General features: G+C 50.6%; 6 protein-coding genes and 1 non-coding gene across 7 annotated transcripts; 3 read left to right on the forward strand and 4 right to left on the reverse strand.

Annotated features, from left to right (window-relative positions):
* Positions 1 to 16: 16 nt before the first annotated feature.
* Positions 17 to 1,402, forward strand: ASPSYDRAFT_29046 (putative MFS efflux transporter; the record flags this gene model as incomplete). Its single annotated transcript, XM_040844589.1, has 1 exon — positions 17 to 1,402. One exon carries the CDS (start codon positions 17 to 19, stop codon positions 1,400 to 1,402), a length of 1,386 nt encoding a protein of 461 aa, XP_040704315.1.
* Positions 1,403 to 4,340: 2,938 nt separating this feature from the next.
* fbx15 (F-box domain protein) lies at positions 4,341 to 6,675 on the reverse strand. The gene is made up of 2 exons (XM_040850724.1): positions 6,373 to 6,675; positions 4,341 to 6,313 (listed from the first exon to the last, which is right to left on the reverse strand). The coding sequence occupies exons 1-2, from the start codon at positions 6,520 to 6,522 to the stop codon at positions 4,508 to 4,510; spliced, it is 1,956 nt and encodes a 651-aa protein (XP_040704316.1). The 5' UTR covers positions 6,523 to 6,675; the 3' UTR covers positions 4,341 to 4,507.
* ASPSYDRAFT_737331 (uncharacterized protein) lies at positions 6,416 to 7,672 on the forward strand. Its single transcript, XM_040850723.1, has one exon. It carries the CDS (start codon positions 6,830 to 6,832, stop codon positions 7,529 to 7,531), a length of 702 nt encoding a protein of 233 aa, XP_040704317.1. The 5' UTR covers positions 6,416 to 6,829; the 3' UTR covers positions 7,532 to 7,672.
* A 2,809-nt stretch (positions 7,673 to 10,481) lies between these two features.
* ASPSYDRAFT_t54 lies at positions 10,482 to 10,560 on the forward strand. The gene has a single exon. It is a non-coding gene; the product is annotated as a tRNA-Leu (tRNA).
* Positions 10,561 to 11,363: 803 nt separating this feature from the next.
* On the reverse strand, positions 11,364 to 12,225 carry ASPSYDRAFT_737623 (YwbE family protein). The gene has a single exon (XM_040850729.1). It carries the CDS (start codon positions 12,083 to 12,085, stop codon positions 11,513 to 11,515), a length of 573 nt encoding a protein of 190 aa, XP_040704318.1. The 5' UTR covers positions 12,086 to 12,225; the 3' UTR covers positions 11,364 to 11,512.
* A 141-nt stretch (positions 12,226 to 12,366) lies between these two features.
* ASPSYDRAFT_146706 (uncharacterized protein) lies at positions 12,367 to 14,347 on the reverse strand (the record flags this gene model as incomplete). Its single annotated transcript, XM_040841645.1, has 10 exons — positions 12,367 to 12,548; positions 12,629 to 12,724; positions 12,797 to 12,864; positions 12,914 to 13,120; positions 13,180 to 13,257; positions 13,324 to 13,499; positions 13,580 to 13,774; positions 13,851 to 14,014; positions 14,075 to 14,117; positions 14,171 to 14,347. The coding sequence occupies 10 exons, from the start codon at positions 14,345 to 14,347 to the stop codon at positions 12,367 to 12,369; spliced, it is 1,386 nt and encodes a 461-aa protein (XP_040704319.1).
* A 921-nt stretch (positions 14,348 to 15,268) lies between these two features.
* On the reverse strand, positions 15,269 to 18,140 carry ASPSYDRAFT_130185 (uncharacterized protein). The gene is made up of 9 exons (XM_040840554.1): positions 17,110 to 18,140; positions 16,984 to 17,057; positions 16,826 to 16,934; positions 16,718 to 16,777; positions 16,440 to 16,667; positions 16,313 to 16,392; positions 16,107 to 16,262; positions 16,010 to 16,054; positions 15,269 to 15,962 (listed from the first exon to the last, which is right to left on the reverse strand). The coding sequence occupies exons 1-9, from the start codon at positions 18,044 to 18,046 to the stop codon at positions 15,381 to 15,383; spliced, it is 2,271 nt and encodes a 756-aa protein (XP_040704320.1). The 5' UTR covers positions 18,047 to 18,140; the 3' UTR covers positions 15,269 to 15,380.
* Positions 18,141 to 18,260: the final 120 nt, after the last annotated feature.

Consider the following 18,260-nt stretch of genomic DNA (forward strand, 5'->3'; position numbering starts at 1 on the left):
AATCCACGGCTACAAAATGGCCACTACCGACGTAGTTATACAAGCTCCTAGCTCTGTCTTTTCCTCCACCAAAAACAGGGCAGATTCACAAGATGAACCCTACGAGCTGGACATATACTCGCCTACAGCAGTTGATCCGACTGCACACCAAGAGGCAGAAATACAAGCAGCAGACCCAGCAGTCTCGCGTACAAACATATACTGGAAGACCAAATGGCAGCTAGTTAGCGCATGCCTCATGAGTCTCGGCGGCGGAATGAACGACAGCGCCCCCGGTGCTCTACTTCCATACATCGAGAAGGACTATAATATCGGCTATGCAACCGTCTCGCTCGTCTTCATTTCCAATGCTGCAGGGTTCATCCTTGCCGCTCCGCTCTCGCACAGTATTAATGCAAAACTCGGTCGCTGCAAGAGCTACGTGCTTGCCACCGGCTTCATTACCGCGGGTTACGTGACTATTGCCTGCCATCCGCCGTTTGCTGCGGTCGTGGTTGCATTCGCATTTCTGGGGTTTGGGCTGGCGCTTACTCTTGCGTTCAATAATGTCTTTTGCGCAAACCTTCCCAATGTCACGACAGCCTTGGGGTGCTATTCCGGTGCCTATGGGATTGGCGGCGTTGTTTCGCCGTTGTTTGCAACGGCCATGGTGTCCAGAGGTATCCAGTGGTCGTTATTCTATACCATAACCCTAGCGGTGTCTGTTCTCAACTTGATATTCGCAAGCTGGGCATTCTTCAAGTTTGAGGACGATGCAGCACACACTCCCCAAACCAATACCAGTCCAGATGAGCTCCCTGCCCGTCGTGAAGTCCTCAAAACTTCCCTCAAAAATCGCACCACCATCCTCGGCGCCCTCTTCATCTTCGCCTACCAAGGCGCCGAAGTATCCGTCTCAGGCTGGGTCGTCTCCTTTCTAATAGCCTACCGCTCCAGCTCGCCCTCCCAAGTCGGCTACGTCAGCGCCGGCTTCTGGGCCGGCATCACACTCGGCCGATTCCTACTCGTCTATCCCTCCCACCGCATCGGCGAGAAAATCGCCGTCACAATGATGACCCTCGGCGCCATCGCCTTCCAGCTGCTAACCTGGCTAATCCCCAACGTAATCGGCGAAGCCGTGGCCGTCGCAATCCTGGGCGTTTTACTAGGCGCCGTGTACCCGTGCGCAATGGCAATATTCGCAAGACTACTACCGCGTAAGATCCAATTATCGAGTCTAAGCTTCGTCAGTGCGCTTGGGAGCAGCGGAGGTGCAGTATTCCCTTTCATGACGGGGCTGCTGGCGCAGAGTGCGCGGGTTGGGCTTGGGACTGTTGTACTGCATCCGATTTGTTTGGCGCTGTATGGGGTTATGGCTGCGAATTGGGTTTTGCTGCCGAGGGTGGTGAAGAGGAGAGAGTAAGGGCCGGGGTAGGTATTGATGTTAGGTACTGATAGAGTATGCAGGCGAGCAACCTGTAACCCTGTTTATGGAAGGTGTGACCTTGGTTGTTCTTCCTCAAATGGTGAAATATTGCGAGGAAGGTGCGTTGGCAGATGAGGAAGACGTGACTGGCAATTATCTATGAGGCAGGTGCAACCCAACCTGGGATTCTGTTTATAAGAAAGCCACGTCCAAGGCTGAATTGATTGCTCTTTCCTTGTAGATGAGAATTTGTATTTGGAAGGTACGGTGGAGTTCATGCAATGAAAGAAGTATGCACAGCCTGCGACGGAGTCAGTTACCCAAGGGTTATGGTAGGGCTTTTCGAGAACGGCTATCCGATTGATCTCGCCGATAAACTTGGATATGTTCAGTCCTATACTAGGTCCAGGCAATACACAAATCTACCAGGACAGAAAGAACGACTAGATATACCTGGTCAACACCCGTTGCGTAGGAATAATTGTATTTTCCCCAGATAGGGTATAACACGATCGTCGGCCAAGGAAGGTGCGACTGGCCAGTGACTCTTTCCTACTACAGTAGGGGATTGCAAAGACAGAAGGTGCGGACGTGGACGAGGAAGGTACAATCGAAGACCTGTATTCTATAAACGGCAGGAACAACTAGCACTGGAAGGCACCGGTCGTTCCTTCCTTGGGTTATAAAGGAACCGTCAAGGAAGGCGCGTTTGGGAATGAAGAAGGTGCGATGGAGAAAGCGGTTATGACAGGAAAGTGCGACCCTCGAAAAGGTTATACAACGCAGGAACGACTGGAACTACTCCGTAGGGTCCTGGTCGTTCCTCCTTGGGCTATGAAATTTGTATGGTCTCGGTGGAGTTGCGATTGGGATGGAGCTGGGTATGGTAGCTCGGTCCGGAAGGTTCTGATGTGATATAAGTCGTACCAGGTATAAATCTCGTGAGGGCATCGGTCGTCGAAGGCTGACACTATGTTTTACAGTAAGTATATCAGAATAGCAGTTATGTTTTATTCGTCACTTGGAGGCTTATCTATGATGGTTAGGTGATTCCTGTCAATACCACGCCACTGGTTTGTGCGAATAGTTGGAACTGCTCAGTTTTGGAATGCTTATCAGACAAAAGCAGATCAGGGTGTGCAAAGACGTTGACTCTCTGCTGACAGATCGCCGCGTGTGCCGGTTTTCAAAAAGTCAGCTATCGGGGTTTCTACCTCGAAAAACTCCGGTCCCAACTCAGGGATAAGAACTCCTCTTTCTTGAGATGGATATTGAGAACTTGATTTGCTTGAAGAGTTCTCTTAACCGCTCGGACTTATGAGATGGCACATCGGTTGATTCTCAGTTTCTCCATACAGTCCTTCGCCTTGCCAGAGGTGCTTAATGTCGATAAATGATAGGCGCGTCAAGTCCAGACACCGATCCAACTAGCCTCACCATTAACCACCCTTGTCAGCCGCAAATAATAAGGGCTGTTTGCCGTTTCAACCTTCAAACCCCCGCTTCAGGACGGCACAGGCCAGGAAGTTTCAAAGGGCAGGGGGGGAAAGCTGGTCAAGGAATTGACTCCCGAGGAGTCGACTCTCCTTTCCCTCAGGAAGATCTGCAGCCGCAGGAAGACAGTCCCCACCAATCCCGATGACGGCACTGGTGAGGCAACCCAAATCATCACATTTATCTAGCGGTGAAGAAACAGATCAGGAATGGGTAACGATAAACTGGAGGGATCCCCTGATGAAAAGGTGTTCATATATGCGTTTTGGCCAATCACAGCGCAGTCAGAAATGGCTTCACCCCATGCGGGAAAGCAGATACGACGTCTCGAGTATGAGTCTGAATATTGCATTCTTGGCCTGACTATGCTCCTCAAACGGCATGCTAGATCGATCCTTCGGTCAATCACAGTCCGTCCAGACAAATTTGGGGTCTGATATTGCGTGCTTGGGGTTGGGCCCTCTTTGCGTTATGCTCGTATTCTAGTAGGGAGATCGAAGTGGGGGACTATAGGATCATTCCAATCACTTGCGGATAAGTGGCTCGTGTTCGAAACTCTTGATGGTTCTTTAGGTTCTGGAAGGAAGCCAGGTCCCAATTCTTGGTGCACTTTTTCCCTCTGCTGACAGATAGGCGGCCGTGATTACTATGGCATGACTCAAATCGCCCCACACAGTCTTGCTCTCAAGCTTCAGCTCCAGGTCAACGTCCGGTTTTTTAATCGAGAATCGGGGTGTCTGTTGGCGTTGCGAGATGGTCTCGTGGCGTCAGGGGTGCGGGTTGCAGGCTGATGATGGCATGGCTTTCGGCATCACTGCGATAATTCGGCGAGAGGAAAAGGAGGTAGGTCTGTGCAGAGGAATTACTATTCCTGCCAGTGTCGGGCGTTGGCGTTTCGTCGCCACGCTGAAGATCAACGACCCTGTGTGAGGATACGGTGGCGTGGCTGAAGGGAAATGAAGTCCCGCCAAGTTATATCTCTCATTCTGGCCCTGCTACAGCGTTGGTTCGTCAAGTATTGACGCAACATCGGTATGAAGCCATGCGAAGGCAATAATCCTCGTCACGAGCTTCGTCGTCCAAGTATGACTGCCCGATGTGGGCCCCGACAGCGACATTTGTCCCAAAGCAGTGTAGTATATGAAACCAGTCTCAGGCGAAAAGGCCGCATACACTGGAAGTCGGTTGAAAAGGCACATTCCTTGCCTAGGCAGTCGGGCTAGTGGTCTAGGGCCTGGGCCTGACGAACGAGGCTGAGTGGGATCCTGTTTCATCCGCCCCCGCGCACTCGTCCAATCTTATTTGCGAGAGCACGAGAGACCGAGTAATAATCAGACAGTCATGCTTGGGAATAGGTTGGTTTGTTTGCTTCAAGATGCCTCGCTTTAACTCTGGCCGATTCTTCTGCACCGAGGACTATCACGCGTTTCGCGCTTTCATTGTATCATGGACGTAGCATTCGATGTCTGCATATTATTTAGTTAAGATTACTCCATAATAGGCTATCCACTACTCCACAATACTGCTGTTGCCTGCAGTGGCTGTGCATAGTGTGTGCCAAACTGCCTCCGCCTCCTGACCTCAACCGCCAGCCCCTTCGCCCGAGAGTCATCGAAACCAAAAGCCACGGTCGATGGCGAGGTACATTGCCGGCTCTTCCCGGACAGTTGGCACGTTTTTGTTGGTCTGCTTCCCTGCAACTGTTGTCTGCATGGATGACCGATCCTGGCCGACGTCACTGGCGTTAGGCCGTTCAATACCAACTGGCGCCTCAGTCTTTGCTGGGGCGCCAAGATGTCTGCCGAAATTCAAACGCTTCAGCCCTGGCAGCCGCAGCGAAGGGTCGAAGTTGATGAGGACAAGCGCCTGGTAACCAGGCTCCAGACCGTCCCCGTTAACTGAGTACACAATGGACCTATCGTCTGCGAGGGCTTGAACTTGCCCGGTTCGTTTGGAGGGGCAGAGTAAGTTATTTAATTCTTCAGGAGCGTCATCGGGGGGCCAGAGGTGGACTCCTCGGGTTGCGAAACGCTCCTCGCTGTTCTCTACTAAACGCCCGTCTGCTTCGCTAAGCTCAGGTTTGAACAGAAACCCCGGCTTCACCCCCCCAGTGCCTTCCTCGTCGATAGGACACTTTCGCTTCCTCGATACGACGCGTATTCGCATTCGATCACGAGGTACAAGCTCGCCACTTCGCGCCTTTGGGAGCGGGTCATTCACGAGATCAAAATAACTGGATGCGGAAATATTATATGTGCGGAACTTTGTTTTGGCCAGGATGAAGTCACGTCTGGGCTGGGGCTCTGCGCCCCCCTCGTACTCGGAGTGATAGTGTCTGCGGAGACGCTTTCTTGGTCGCTCATAGTTTGGTTTGCAGTTCTCGTCCAGAGTCTTAGCGAGGGGCTCGTCAGGTATAGGCGTCAGATAGTAGTCAGAGGGCGGTTGCTGTTTGTCGACGTCGGCTGGCGCCGGCAGCTGCTGAACGTAGTACGTTCGACAATTTTCGCTCCCACCGTCACGCCACTCCCTGCGGCACTCGAGAATCATTGGCTGTCCAGTTTCTTCGTCCTCTCTGAGTGAGAGGTCGGACCAAGTGTCATTTATCGGGCCCTCTCGGTGCTGTCGACGCCAGGTGCGGTGGGTCTTGACGCCGTCCTTGTGTGTTGTGAGCTTGGGATCCAAGCAGATCCAGACGTAATATGAGGTCCAATCGACCTCCTCCTCCTCAAAATCAACCAGGGTCGAGATAGCGTAAAGATGATTCTGGTAAACTTCAAAGCACACAGTTTGCCCGATCTCACTGCCGGCGAATTTATCCAGCACAACCATATTTTCACTCTGTATTTTCCCATCCCTCAGATCCGCGCAGTTGACCTCCCATTGAGTGTAGCCATTAACTCCAAGCGCCGAATGTGTTCCGTAGTAAAGATACCTGCTGTTGTGCCGAATAAACAGCCTTTGCGTTGATTGAACCCGCTTCCTGAATCTCAGACGGCCGCTCTTCTCCGGCAACTGGCGCCGCAGGTCCAGAGCCAGAATCCAAGCTTCAGCCCCGTCGTCCATTTCCACCAGAAAAGCAACAATCCAGTCGCTGTAGTTCATGAGTGAGACGCGCGTCACCCCGATGTCGGGGTTGTAGCCGCGGAATGCACGGCGCAGAACGTTGGGAAGATTCAGAACTTGCTCGACGCGGCTGGCACCACGCACGTCGAGAGCCCGGATTTCATCATTGTAGATGTAGCACAGCGAGCCCCCGGAATAGAGGAAGGAGCTTCCATAGCCCAGGATCGACGCTGAGTAAGGCTCAGCGGTTGCAAAGGACTCCTTGATGTCGTACAGACGGCCGACGGCTTTGCGGTAGCCAGCTTTGGCCCTATTGGCTTCTCTCCCTTCCTTTGTATGCGAAAGTGTGCTCTGTGGCGATTAAGGTCAGTGTTTGCCTCTAAGGATGGAGGACGGGGGCGAAGACGCACCCTGACGGTGCTCCGAGCAATGGAATCGCCTCTGGTCAAGGCATTGAGAGCGCGGTTGACTTGGCTGAGGTGGATGTAATCATGGCAATCGAGAGTCGAGGCCACCTGGTAGAAGACATCGTATGGGATGGAATCCAGGTTCTTTGTCATTTTCTTCTATAGGCAGAAGAGTGGACAGGGCGCCGGGGAACTAGAGGAACGAGAGGACAAACGAACCGATGCAGCGAACTGATCTTCGACATCTGATCTCAAAGCTAGAAAATCGAGGGATTGAGCAACACCGGGGCCCAGCAATTAGTGCTGACTGGGAAGGGAAGATGGTGAAGTGATAAGGCGGGTAACACCCTTGTTGTGGTGGTGGAGTGAAGCAAGCATTGAGCAGCGACCGATTTATGAGAGTTATGAGAGCGAAATGAGGCTCAACAATACTGGGAATGGGCTCAATGCATAAGTGGAGATGAAACATGAAATCGAAAGCAGGAATGGGCCAGTTCCATGGATGGAGAGAAAGCCAAAGATTACGGTGTGGCTGCTGGACGTGAGGCTCAATAGTCTGGAATTTCCAGTACTGGCGCGTTCCCACTTCCCACTTCCTCCCCTAACACCGAGTTCCCAAGTCCCAACAGTGCAACTCTCGCCCCTCTACGCCGCTATGGGTCGTCGACTCGTCCGGTGTCACGATCGTCCCTTTCGCCCCGTTATTCCCCCTACTCCAGTGGCAAAGCTCGCTGACTCTCACTGCTGGCCCTGCCGGCGCTCACTCTCACTTTGTGGCGAATCCCCAGCAACCAGGCTGAGGTGCTCTGCGGCCGACTATTTTAGATCGCTACGGTACTATTTAATCGGCGTCGAGTTTTCTCTTCCTCCACTTGCTGTTTCCTTTGCTGACGGACGCCGTAAAATCCACCGGTGTAGGTCTTGTGATGCCCTCACGCCGGTCGGAGGCCACCAAGCAGGCCACCAAGCAACGGTACTACCCATCCCTACGGACTCTAAGGCTGGCAGTCCGACAAGGCTGAAGAACACTTTACAACCAAAGTTCCGTCTTTTACCCCAAATTTGCGTCCGAGCAATCTTGTTTTGGCTCTTTTCCTTTCTCGGAGATACCCTTGGCTTCAGAATCCTTGCCGCTGCACAGCCTCCAACGCGACTGGCCTGAGGGCGCTACGGCCCACGAGACTGTACTCCTCTACCAAGCGTCAGTCTGAGGTAATTCAGCGCGTGATGCTTTCCGAGCATGAATTAACTGTACTCGACATCCTGGCAGCACTGCCAATGCGTCCATCTGCAGTCGAATTATCGGCCGTCAACGTGTTCACTAGCTTGTGGTACTAAACTTCTTTGTTTGCTTGTCCACCCCGGTGAATTTCCAATAATATAGGCGCAAGGTTCTCTGTCAACCGACAGACCAATCGCTGTGGCTCCTGCCTTTATCTTAGTATGAGGGGTACATCCAGACCATTGTACCTGTGCCACGCTGCCGAACAAACTGAACTAAATGCAAGGAATCCTTGCACTTGGCACATGCATTTTGCCCGGGTGAATTGTTTCTGCTTCCCCTCACTTCACCCGCAGCAGCTTTTCTGGAAAACCTTTGTTCCTTGGACTCTTCTTTGAATCCTTCGCCGCCAAGGTAAACGCTCAGCATGGAAAGCTTCGAGAACAAGTTAAGTACTTTTGACATCTATTCTCGACGTTCCAGAATTATTCTAGAATTCATCTCGAAGCTTTCCTAGTCAGGCACTTGACCGAGGATCCCTGTCTGATGCCTGTGTCGGATGCTGAAGAAAGATCCCAAAGAACCAATTGATTCAAGAAACGTGTATACTGCTGCGATCCGAATGCAGTGATCTACCAAGTAGTTGTATTTATAGAATATGTCTTCCCCAGCTTCTGAGTTACACAGGGCCATCCTATGCAGGCCGAAGGTTCGTCTCATTCAGAAGCCACGGCTATCCGATAACAAGGAGTAAGGACCCATCGATTCTGTGTTCTGGCCTCTGAGTCCAAAGCCATTGAACCTTTCAAGGAAGAGGGCAGGGCCCCGTTGTGGCTTTTCACGGTGCATTTCTCGCCGGCAGTGGCGAGAAATTGAGGCTCCAGCCATCAACCAATAGAACACGCCACTATGACCTCGCGTCTCTCTGTTGAGCCGCTTCTTGGCGGAGGAGATGAGTCGTTGGCTCTTCGTCGCTCGGGGAAATGTCCGGTATGATATGAAACCTGTCCAACTGATTCAGATAGAAACGAAAGCTTTCTCCTAGTGCCTCGCGACGGGGCCAAGCACTGGCTATCGCTTTCTCCACCAAAGCTCGGTCGGGACTCCCAGCGTCGATCTCAGAGCCGCATCACTCTGCGTATAACCCTGCGAGTCACGTCATTGGCCTTCTCCAGGATTCCATGCCTATGACAGATCGTGCCACTGCAGTCCGTGCCGTCAGGCTTACGCGGCTGTCGTCTTTTAGATGAGCACCGTCATGCTGCTCTAGTCAGCGCCCGGGCATGCTCTGAACAGGATTCCAGAGCCGCCTGACGAGGTGGAGCCTAAATCAGTCAAGTCTGCTGCGGGGGTGGAATGGGGACTCCTTGGTTCAGGATACAAGACTGGCGATCGAATCCATTCACCGGCGGGGGGGAAACTCGCCATTGGCAATTCAAGCCTCACTAAGCCCCTATTCGTTCGATTCGATATCGACGGGGACCACTTCGTGCAGGGTTTGAAGCTGATACGTGACTTCAAGGACAGCTTTGTCTAGCGTGCCCTCCGCAATGCAGGTGTCGTCACGCAGGATCTCGTGGGGTAGTACTTAGTACTTTGCTATTAATATCTCCCCGAGCTCAGCCGAAACCCCGGGCCTTAACATGCTGATTGCTGCATGCTTCATCTGACAACGCTCTCGCACACGGCCCCCTCACCCATGCGCGATTTACAGCAGGACACACACCCTTTCTCCCATCCTTGACCTATCTAGACCTGTTTTGGAAGGACTATCGCTTGGCGATTGGACGGCATTATTCCCGCGTGATAGCTCACGCATCTTAGGTCAAGAACTAACAAGTACCGAGCTGCTATCTAGCCACGAAGTCCATGCCCGTTCGTCAAGCACGCGGGGCGGATTCGGCTTATACAACTAGTTTTAGTAGAAAGAAGAAAAAGAAAAGAAAAGGAAGGCAATTCCAAATCAGCCCGGACAATTGTCGATCCGGTCATCATCTGAAGGCGTGATCATTGTAAGAAGGCCCAGTGCCAATAAGCTCTTGAATCTTGGGACCGTGCGTGGATGCGTGTTTTCGATAATAATGAGGCTGTGAGGTTGATCCGGGTTTCATGTCGTGTTAAGTGCGGGGCAGGCAATGGACTTTGTTAGTATCTCTGTCTACCGTCTGGCCAAACCCCGTGTCTTTCTGGTCTTGTAGAGCTGCTTCAACCGCTGTGAGACCAAAGGCTACGCATGCGGGATGTATCCCATGTGTGCTGGCACCACGCGTCGTGGGGTCACACACTTCGAGGCGAAGGCGAGGCCTCATCTTGATCGCTGGGCCTCCAGATTGAGCACTCTTCGGGTAGCGAGGAAATGTGGCTCTTATCAGTTGTGATTATGAGAATCTATTATTCACTGGGTTGTGTTGAGAAATTTGGGCTGGGGTTGTGGAAGATGGAGGATGTTGTTATCGAGAGTGACGAGGTCCCCCAAGCTCCTGGACAGGAAGGGGACCAACGCCTTTGTATTTCTCTACGTAGTCATGCCATGAAAGTCTGATCCAGACCTTGTGCAGTTCAAAGTAAGGCCGTTACTATGGACGAAGAAACACCCTATATGCCATTAATCGAGTACATCATCGATATATATATCGGGAATATTGTTGTCGAGTCGAACAAGTAGGGTAGGCACAGTTTTTCCCATTTTATATTTGCCAGCAACACTCTAGGAGCAGGGTGGTATCCTGTAAGCCTATCCATTCTGTAAAAAAATGTGTTGTTTGTGATGGGTTTATTTGCATGCGTACAGTATACCCGCAGCTGAGATGGGAGAGCTGGCGGGTGGCCCAATCTGTCCAAATCAAGTTCTGGCTAATATAGCCAAGTATTGACTGATCTTGCATAATCAGGTAACGTGGCCGAGTGGTTATGGCGCTAGTTTCAGGTACTAGTGGGAAACCGCGCAGGTTCGAATCCTGCCGTTATCATCTGATTTTTTTTGTTTTTCTTCTTAACTTTAAAAGTTCGTTTCGAAAACGAAGCATTAGGCTCCAAGGTAAAAAAAAAAAAAAAAATGTGTTGCTCTGCTAGTCTGTTCTATCATTTAGAGTTGTTATAGTGGGGAAAATCTGCAGCAGGGCAATCATGCACCACCTCCTTGCGTCCCTTGCCGTGCTAATGGATGCATTCTTCCTCTTCTTCAACCTTCATCCTGCTTCCATCCCATTCACGGTTTCATGTCTTCACGAACTTAAGACCTTGCGTTATGCCACCCTCTGCATTCTGCATTCTGCTGCCCCAGAAACCCCTCACTTCGGCAAGCATTCCTCCCAATGGCCGCTGGAGTTGCTTGCATGGATCTGTCCCCGTATCGCCATCTTGCAAGACGCCCGATATACAAGGAACCCATGCTGCATGTAACATCCCCCCTCACTTCATCTTTGCACGAACATGAGTGCCCAGACATGTGGATGAAACACTGCACCCCTGATTGGCACAGATTCATCAGAGTTGCTTTTCGGATGTCTTCCCCTCAATACCAGCGTGATTGGCGCCCGGACTGGAAGCCCAAGTATAGCAAGTAATCCCGGCGTAGGACAGTGTGGTCTCCGTCTGGCCCTTGTTATCCGGTAGAGTGGCATAAGCGCAAGGGGTAGAAAGTGCAGATATCGAGACCGCTGTGCTTGTTCCAGCCAGTTGATATGCGCTCTGGATGAAGCTGAACGCCGTTTCTCCCTGTTTTACGCCTTAGTAGCGTGGGGTTGGCGGGGATGTAGAAGGTCGCTTTCTGCTTTGTGGTGTTGTGTCTTCTGCTATCCAGTAAGACAATTTCCTAGCCTTCACCGCAACAGCGACACAGGTAGAATTCACTGTATGCAATTGACTCATGGATCCCGAATTGGGACCTGCAAAAGATCTTGACAAGGGTACCTTGACCTTTCACTCCGCGAAATGGCTCCCCACATGATGCGCAACAGCCATTTCGTCGCCTTCAAAATCCCCGCAAACAGGACATGTCACTGCCGCCGCATCCACCGGTGGACTTTCATCCCCAAGCTGCGATTGTCGAGATCCATCCTGATTCCCACCTCTCCCCCTCCCCCTCCCCTTCCCATTCTGCCGCGACTTCCTGCCTTGCGTGATATACGCATCCAGTCCAATATCACTCGATGGAAGCCCTGCCTCCGAGTCCTCGGTAGGTCCCCGACCTCGACCACGACCGCGCCCTTTCCCCCTTCGCGGCGCCCACTCCTCAGCCGGCTGTACCTGGTCCTGAAGCGTAGGAGCTGGAGGATCACTACTATCCCCTCCTCCACCCCCCAGTTTCATAGACTGCACCCTGCCCACGCGACCATCCGTGAGCCGGACTTTGATACCCCGGGGATGGTTTCCGCGGGTGAGCACATCGGCAATGGCGCCCGAGACGGTGCGGCCTGTGCGCTGGTCGGCTTTGAGGATTATGTTGACTGATGCGCCGGGGATAACGTCCTTTGTTGTTGGGACGCTAGGCATTTTAGTATTTAATAGTGTTTAGTGTTTATGTGGTGGGGGTTGGCGTTGGAATGGATTGATTTGGGGCGTGGATTTTGTGTTTGTGCATACCTAAAACAACACACGTGATAGTTAACTAGGTAGGGTCTGCTTTGTCATCTGTGCATTTAGTTATGCATCTCAGGACTATATACTTGAAAACGAAGATAGATAAATGCAGTTGCAATTATTTGCTAAAGTTCAGTACTGCCGAGAGCGATGTTTTACTGAATGAAAGACGCAAGCCATATTTAAAGCCCACCTCAGACCAAATACCGAAATCCAACTCCACGCACCCCATTCTCTTCCATCGCCGCATCCTCCACATCCAATTTCCTATTTTCCCTCCCGAGGCAAATCCGCAGCACCGTCGCAAAGACACAGCTCATAGCGAGCATGGCGATATTGATACAGAAGGCCTTTGTGTATCGTGGAGCATCGGAGTCTAGTAGTAGTAGTGATTCTGGTTAGATGCTCTGCTTTTCGGATAGGTATTTCTAAGTCGCGTGGATTTGGTCAACTTACTTGGATAGAAATAAGAAGTATAGATCTGACACGCATTGCTTAGACATGTTATTATTGCTATTGCCGCAGCGCGTTTGTCTGCTGGTCGGGGGATCACTGTTTGTTGTTAGAGTGCGTCTATAGAAAAAAGAGAGAGAGAGAGATAGAGGGAAAGAGAAGGAAGGCCACCATTTGAGATATATCCCAAGCCAACAATATACCCCGAGTATATTGTGCTAATAAGCAAACACATAGATCTAGGAGCTGTTATTTCTCAACATTATCCCTGAAATTAACGCAACTCACATATAACGAGGCACAAAAGACGTAGTCGCAGCACCCAAGATAAACGCCGCAATTGCAAGGACAGCTGGGATAAGGATATGCAGAAATCGCTCGCCGGTCTTGTCAGAGTGCCAGGCATTTGCAATGAGGGCTACAGCGCCAATCAGGTAGGGAGGCGTCGTAAGGAGGAGAGTTTCGACGTCTCCTCTTCCGAGGCCTTTCATTACACTAGCTTCATCAGCATAACCAGGAGCACAGTTGGTGGGTTGTAGACATAGGGTACCAACGCTGGGAAGAAATTTGTTATAGAGCCAGCGGACGTTGTGCCGTATACTGTACCGAGGAGGAGCCATACTTTGTAGTCTCTAGAACAGCAAAAATTAACGGTGCAACTCTTCATTGGAGTGTGACAAATTGTTAAGAGAACGTACAGGAACGCTCTTTTAGCTCCCAAGTAAAATGACTGCTGCTCGCCGTCTATCCAGTCATCTTCTCCTATATCCTCTTCAAGTCTCCACGCAGCCAGCTCTTTCTCTTCTTCGCTGAGCCAAGATGTCGTCCGCGGTAGATCTGGTATAATGAAATATGCGATAAAGGCAATTGCAATCTGTACAGCAATTACAACACCAAAGTCAGCGGTGAACTGTAAGAAGAGCTTTCAGTGACTGGGTACTAAGAAGGACTTACAGTAATTGCACCTTCGATAATGAACAGCCATCGCCAGGCCATTAACCCCCTCGCACCATTCAGATTATTGATAACGCCAGCCGCAATAAGTCCAGAAAAGGCACCTGAAATTATAGAGCCTGAGTAGAGCAATGCGGTCCGTTTCACCATTTCTTTGCGGGTGTACCAGCATGACAGGAGGTATAGGCAGCCAGGCTAATATTTCCAAAATCAGTTGTTAGCATCACTTTCTAACGGTCCCTATATATCTTGATAGACTCGAGGGACCCACAAAATAAGCTGCCTCCGCGAACCCAAGGAAGAATCGACAGGCGACTATTCCGCTGAATGAGGTTGCTGCGGCTGTGGCGGTCGAGATGGTCCCCCAGATCACCATCGCTGTTGGGAGGTAGAGGGACGGTTTCCCAATCTTATTTAGAAGCAAGTTCGAGGGCACTGTTAGGATGTACGTGTCAGTGTTTGAGCTCCATCGCTAGTTTGTAATTGTGTACGTACCTTGCATTAAAATATACCCAACGAAGAGAATACTGACCGTGGTCTATACACCTTAGACCTCAACCTAGAACAAAAGATAGAGTCAAGACGTCCTACCTGGAACTGATTCCCACGCAAGCCAAGATCCTCTTCCAAGCCACCGAGCTTTGCAGAGGCAATGTTGTTCCGGTCAAGGTAGTTGAGAACATACATAGCGAACGTCATAACCAACAGCCTGAAGTCGATCTTTCGGACCAGTTTGCGTTCCATCCGGGCCCTCTCTTCATCGGTCATATTTTGCAGGAAGGAAGGCATTGAAGGTAGAGCGACGGCCACATCGACTGGTTTGGCGTCGTCATCATGCTCTGTCGTATCAAAGGAGTTGGGGCTCATAGTGGCAAGTTATGGGTTGATGTTGCGAAAAAGAAGGTCTGGGAAGTGAAGATTGAGTGCTAACAAGGAATATGCGCAGTACTTATCTACTTCTTAACCATCTAATCTGGGCCTGGGGTAAAGCTGGTGAACGTAAATATCCGTAGGTGATTGGAGGCTTATTGCCCATCCGGATAATAACGGCCATTTTTACTGAGAAATGCCCGGGAAAGTTGGAGTACTTTAGGGCATACCAGGCACGAGGTTCGCTTTGCAGGTTCACTCCAGCATTTGACACTAATACCATGACCGAGCACCGGGAGTTTTCAAGAGCTCAGCTTTCAATCCTTGCCGACAAGGCTAATCTTCATTTGCTGATTCATGGAAAAGGTTGAATCCCCAATGCTAGTATGTAGCTTCTACTGACTCGGTGGTTCTGTCTCAGTTTACGATGTTCATGCTTTTGTCAATGAGGTTTGCAGCATATCAAAATGTGAAGCAATGCTGATACTCTCTAGCACCCAGGTGGCGACTTGGTCCTTCTCGGCGAGGGAGGGAAGGACGCAACGAAAGCGTGGGAAGACGTACAGCATTCCGAAGAAGCAAAGGAACTGATGAATGATTACTTCGTCGGATATTGCACAGAGGTGAGTTAAAAGTTATGGGTCATAGTTGTACCCGAGCGATACTGACTCCCTATCTCATACTAGATTCGTCAAACACCAACATCTGAGCCCAGCCAAATAACTGCAAGAGAGGAACCGCGATTGATATCAAGGTGTGTACTTTAAAAAAAACACACGCATCATTGTTACGACCACTGACATGTTATTAAACCACTAGTCAACAGCCCATACTGGCTCTATTATCTATCTTCGTCGCTATTCTACTCGGTGTATATTGGCAGTCCCAATGACCAGTACAGTATTATTCATAACATAAATGAATAAACCAATTAAACCATATTCCAATCCATAACCCCCGACGTAAAAGGCTCCCAAAACTCCCTATCATCATTCCCAAACAGCGACGCAAATGGCTCAGAAGGTAAAGGCGGCCCACCTGAGTTCAAAGGCGACTCTTCCGACGCAAGGCCAAAAAGCGCATCGATATCGGATGCCAGACCCTGGAACGGCTGTTCGGCTACGAACGAAGACTCCCTATTCCCCAGTAAAGCGGGAAGACTATTCTCACTCTCGCCAATACTATCGAGTAAATTGTTAGACATAGAGTCGGACCAGTTCACGTTGGTACTTGCAGCTGGCCTTGGCGAGGATGGACGGGTAAGAGATGGAGTCTGCAGATCTTGATCACGGTATATACGTCCTAGCAAATTGTCCAGGGCAGAAGAGTAGCGGACTCCTGGGTGTTTAGGGTCTGAAGAAGCCGTTGCCATGCATTTTGTGAGTGCGCGGATTAAGCGTAGGATGGCTCGCTTTTGGGATGCCGGGAGAGGCACGATCACAGCGGCTTTGAGGAGGAATACCCCTGCGTGGCTGAAGTAGAGGAAGAACCGGAGTGGCAGGTAGGACAGGGCCTAAAGTGAGTTAGGGCAAGTTGTTTGAAGTATAGAAGGAAACGTACTTTTGAAGGGTGGAGCCTGCCTATTGCTAGGCGGAGGACGTCTGCCTGGAAGTATGGTCAGATCCAGAAACGAACTTGTACTTTAAGGGTGATATACCGCTGCATTAATAGCTTCAATGATAAAACGAGCATCAGAGCAGCCCATGAGACCGTTTGGGAAGTAATTCAAAGGGCGATGTGTGTCGTTTCCACCAGAGGCCCGCTGCATATATGCTTGCAAAGAGAAGGAGTAGATATACAACCGGAGATGGTGCTATCAAAAGATAATCAGTATAGCGATTGGACTTTAAACGAACCACTCACAAATGTTATCCAAACACATTCGTTAATCGGATAAGTCCGCCACGTCTTTTTCTGCCATCGACTGCGGAACGCGGATAGCGCTGAGAGGTTAGCAGTAGCAGGCTAATATGTTAATGTACCTTCTTACTCTCTGTAAACTCGTCAACATGTTTATAGTAGTGCTCAGCCTTTGCCAAAGCTGCGGAGCGGCTTTTAGAGGGATATAAGAGGTCGTGGGCATTTGAAAGTACGTGCGTGATATGGGCGAGACACTGCAAGTACCCAGCATAGTCTTCCTGGACACCAGGTATGTCGCGCAACTCAGGAAAGTCTTCAGCAGGGTCCACGTGTAGATGTTGAAGCGTCATTCCAGGGCCTATCAAGTCTTAGAAGTTTCCCATTTTTGGAAAGGGTATTGGTACTCACTCCTGTGCCAGAATGTCTTTCCTACGCGAATAGAAATTTGCCGGTCGAGCAAGAAACAATATACAACGCTGTTAGCTCGTTAGCCATACGGGGGACTGAGACTCCTACAGCTCCAAGCGACCTTTCCCCTATCACGATCGTGGGCGAGCTTCTCATCCAAGTCCTCTGCTTGCATGCCCAGTTTCTCAAGCCCTAGGAGATACCCTAATCTTACAGCCTTGAACAAAGTCAGTTATTATGAATACAACATAAACAGGCTAACTAACCGTTCCAACAGTCATCCATGACATTCGATCTTCATCACCTAGTCCGGTTCCATGGCCCATGTTTGGAGGATACTCTGCAACTCTCAGTATTAACTCCGATAAGTCCAACAAGTTCCTGTCACATACCCGAGAGTAGTATTAAACCCTCGATAACCTCTATAGAAGCATCTACACCTTTGATTGCCACCTCTGCAAAGAGGCTTTGCACCCTCTGCCACAACCGGTCATGCAATGCCTGATCACCCGATAGAGAAGCCGTAACGACCAGAATTGCAGCCATAAAATGCGGCTCTTCACCTGCCATTGTCAGGATATGCTCTGGCGTGATCTGCATCCGTTTATACGGTATCAATGGCGTAACCGGATGAACCGAGCGGACATAGAAACTGAAAAGTCTAAAGAGTCTTGTTTCGTCGATATAGCCTTCTTGAAGCAGGAAGAAGGGTGGAGTAAAAATACTTGAACCTAGGACATTTGTTGTTTCGCCTGGAGTCGAGCGCTGCTCATCCTGCTGTGCATCCTGTGTATTCGGCCCTCGATCATCTCGCGGTGATCCACCCTCTGCCTGGTCTAGAAGCCTTATGGCGTCTGATGTATTTCGCAATGGAAACATCGCCAGTCTTTGACTAGCCATCCGCTGATCATAACTCGTCGGTGTCCTTTGATCGAGACTACCCCCAGAGCTGGAGACACCATCACGGGTCTCAACAACAGGTTCGAACGAACCCATCGACGCCTGCCAGGCGGGGTGAGAAGTGGCCTCACCATCGGTACTATTATCAGGGTTCGGACTAATCGCAACTGCAGCTCTGCGTCTACCACTTGCGAGACTGTCGCGGGATATCTTCGGCGGACGGCCCTTCCGCTTCTTCTTAGGGAGCACACATGGTAGACTTGCTCTGCGGCAGGTATGACATGGCGGCTTGGGACTGGCCGGGTCTCCCAAGTTACAGCGCTGTTTCTTGCGCCGGCAGTTCTCGCAGGCTTGGTAGACGCGTTTGAAGCTGGGGGTTTTGGGTGAATCTCCTGGGGAGGCTGTGTCTGTGCCTGTTGTGGTTGCCATTTGGTGGGCTGACCAAAACAGGAGATTTGATTAGAGGAGCAAATATGAAGACGAAGAACACGAATCTGAAGCTCTCAGGATTTATCCCAGAGTAGAGGGGTATGGTATAGCTGGAGGAGGGGAAATGGCCGGAAGTAGCCGTTGGAGAAGTTATATTGGCACGCAGGATACTATACGCACGCACTTTTACATTGGTTTACTAACAATCTCGCCA

The sequence above is a fragment of the Aspergillus sydowii genome, assembly GCF_001890705.1.
Source record: "Aspergillus sydowii CBS 593.65 unplaced genomic scaffold ASPSYscaffold_3, whole genome shotgun sequence".
NCBI classification, from domain to species: Eukaryota; Fungi; Ascomycota; class Eurotiomycetes; order Eurotiales; family Aspergillaceae; genus Aspergillus; species Aspergillus sydowii.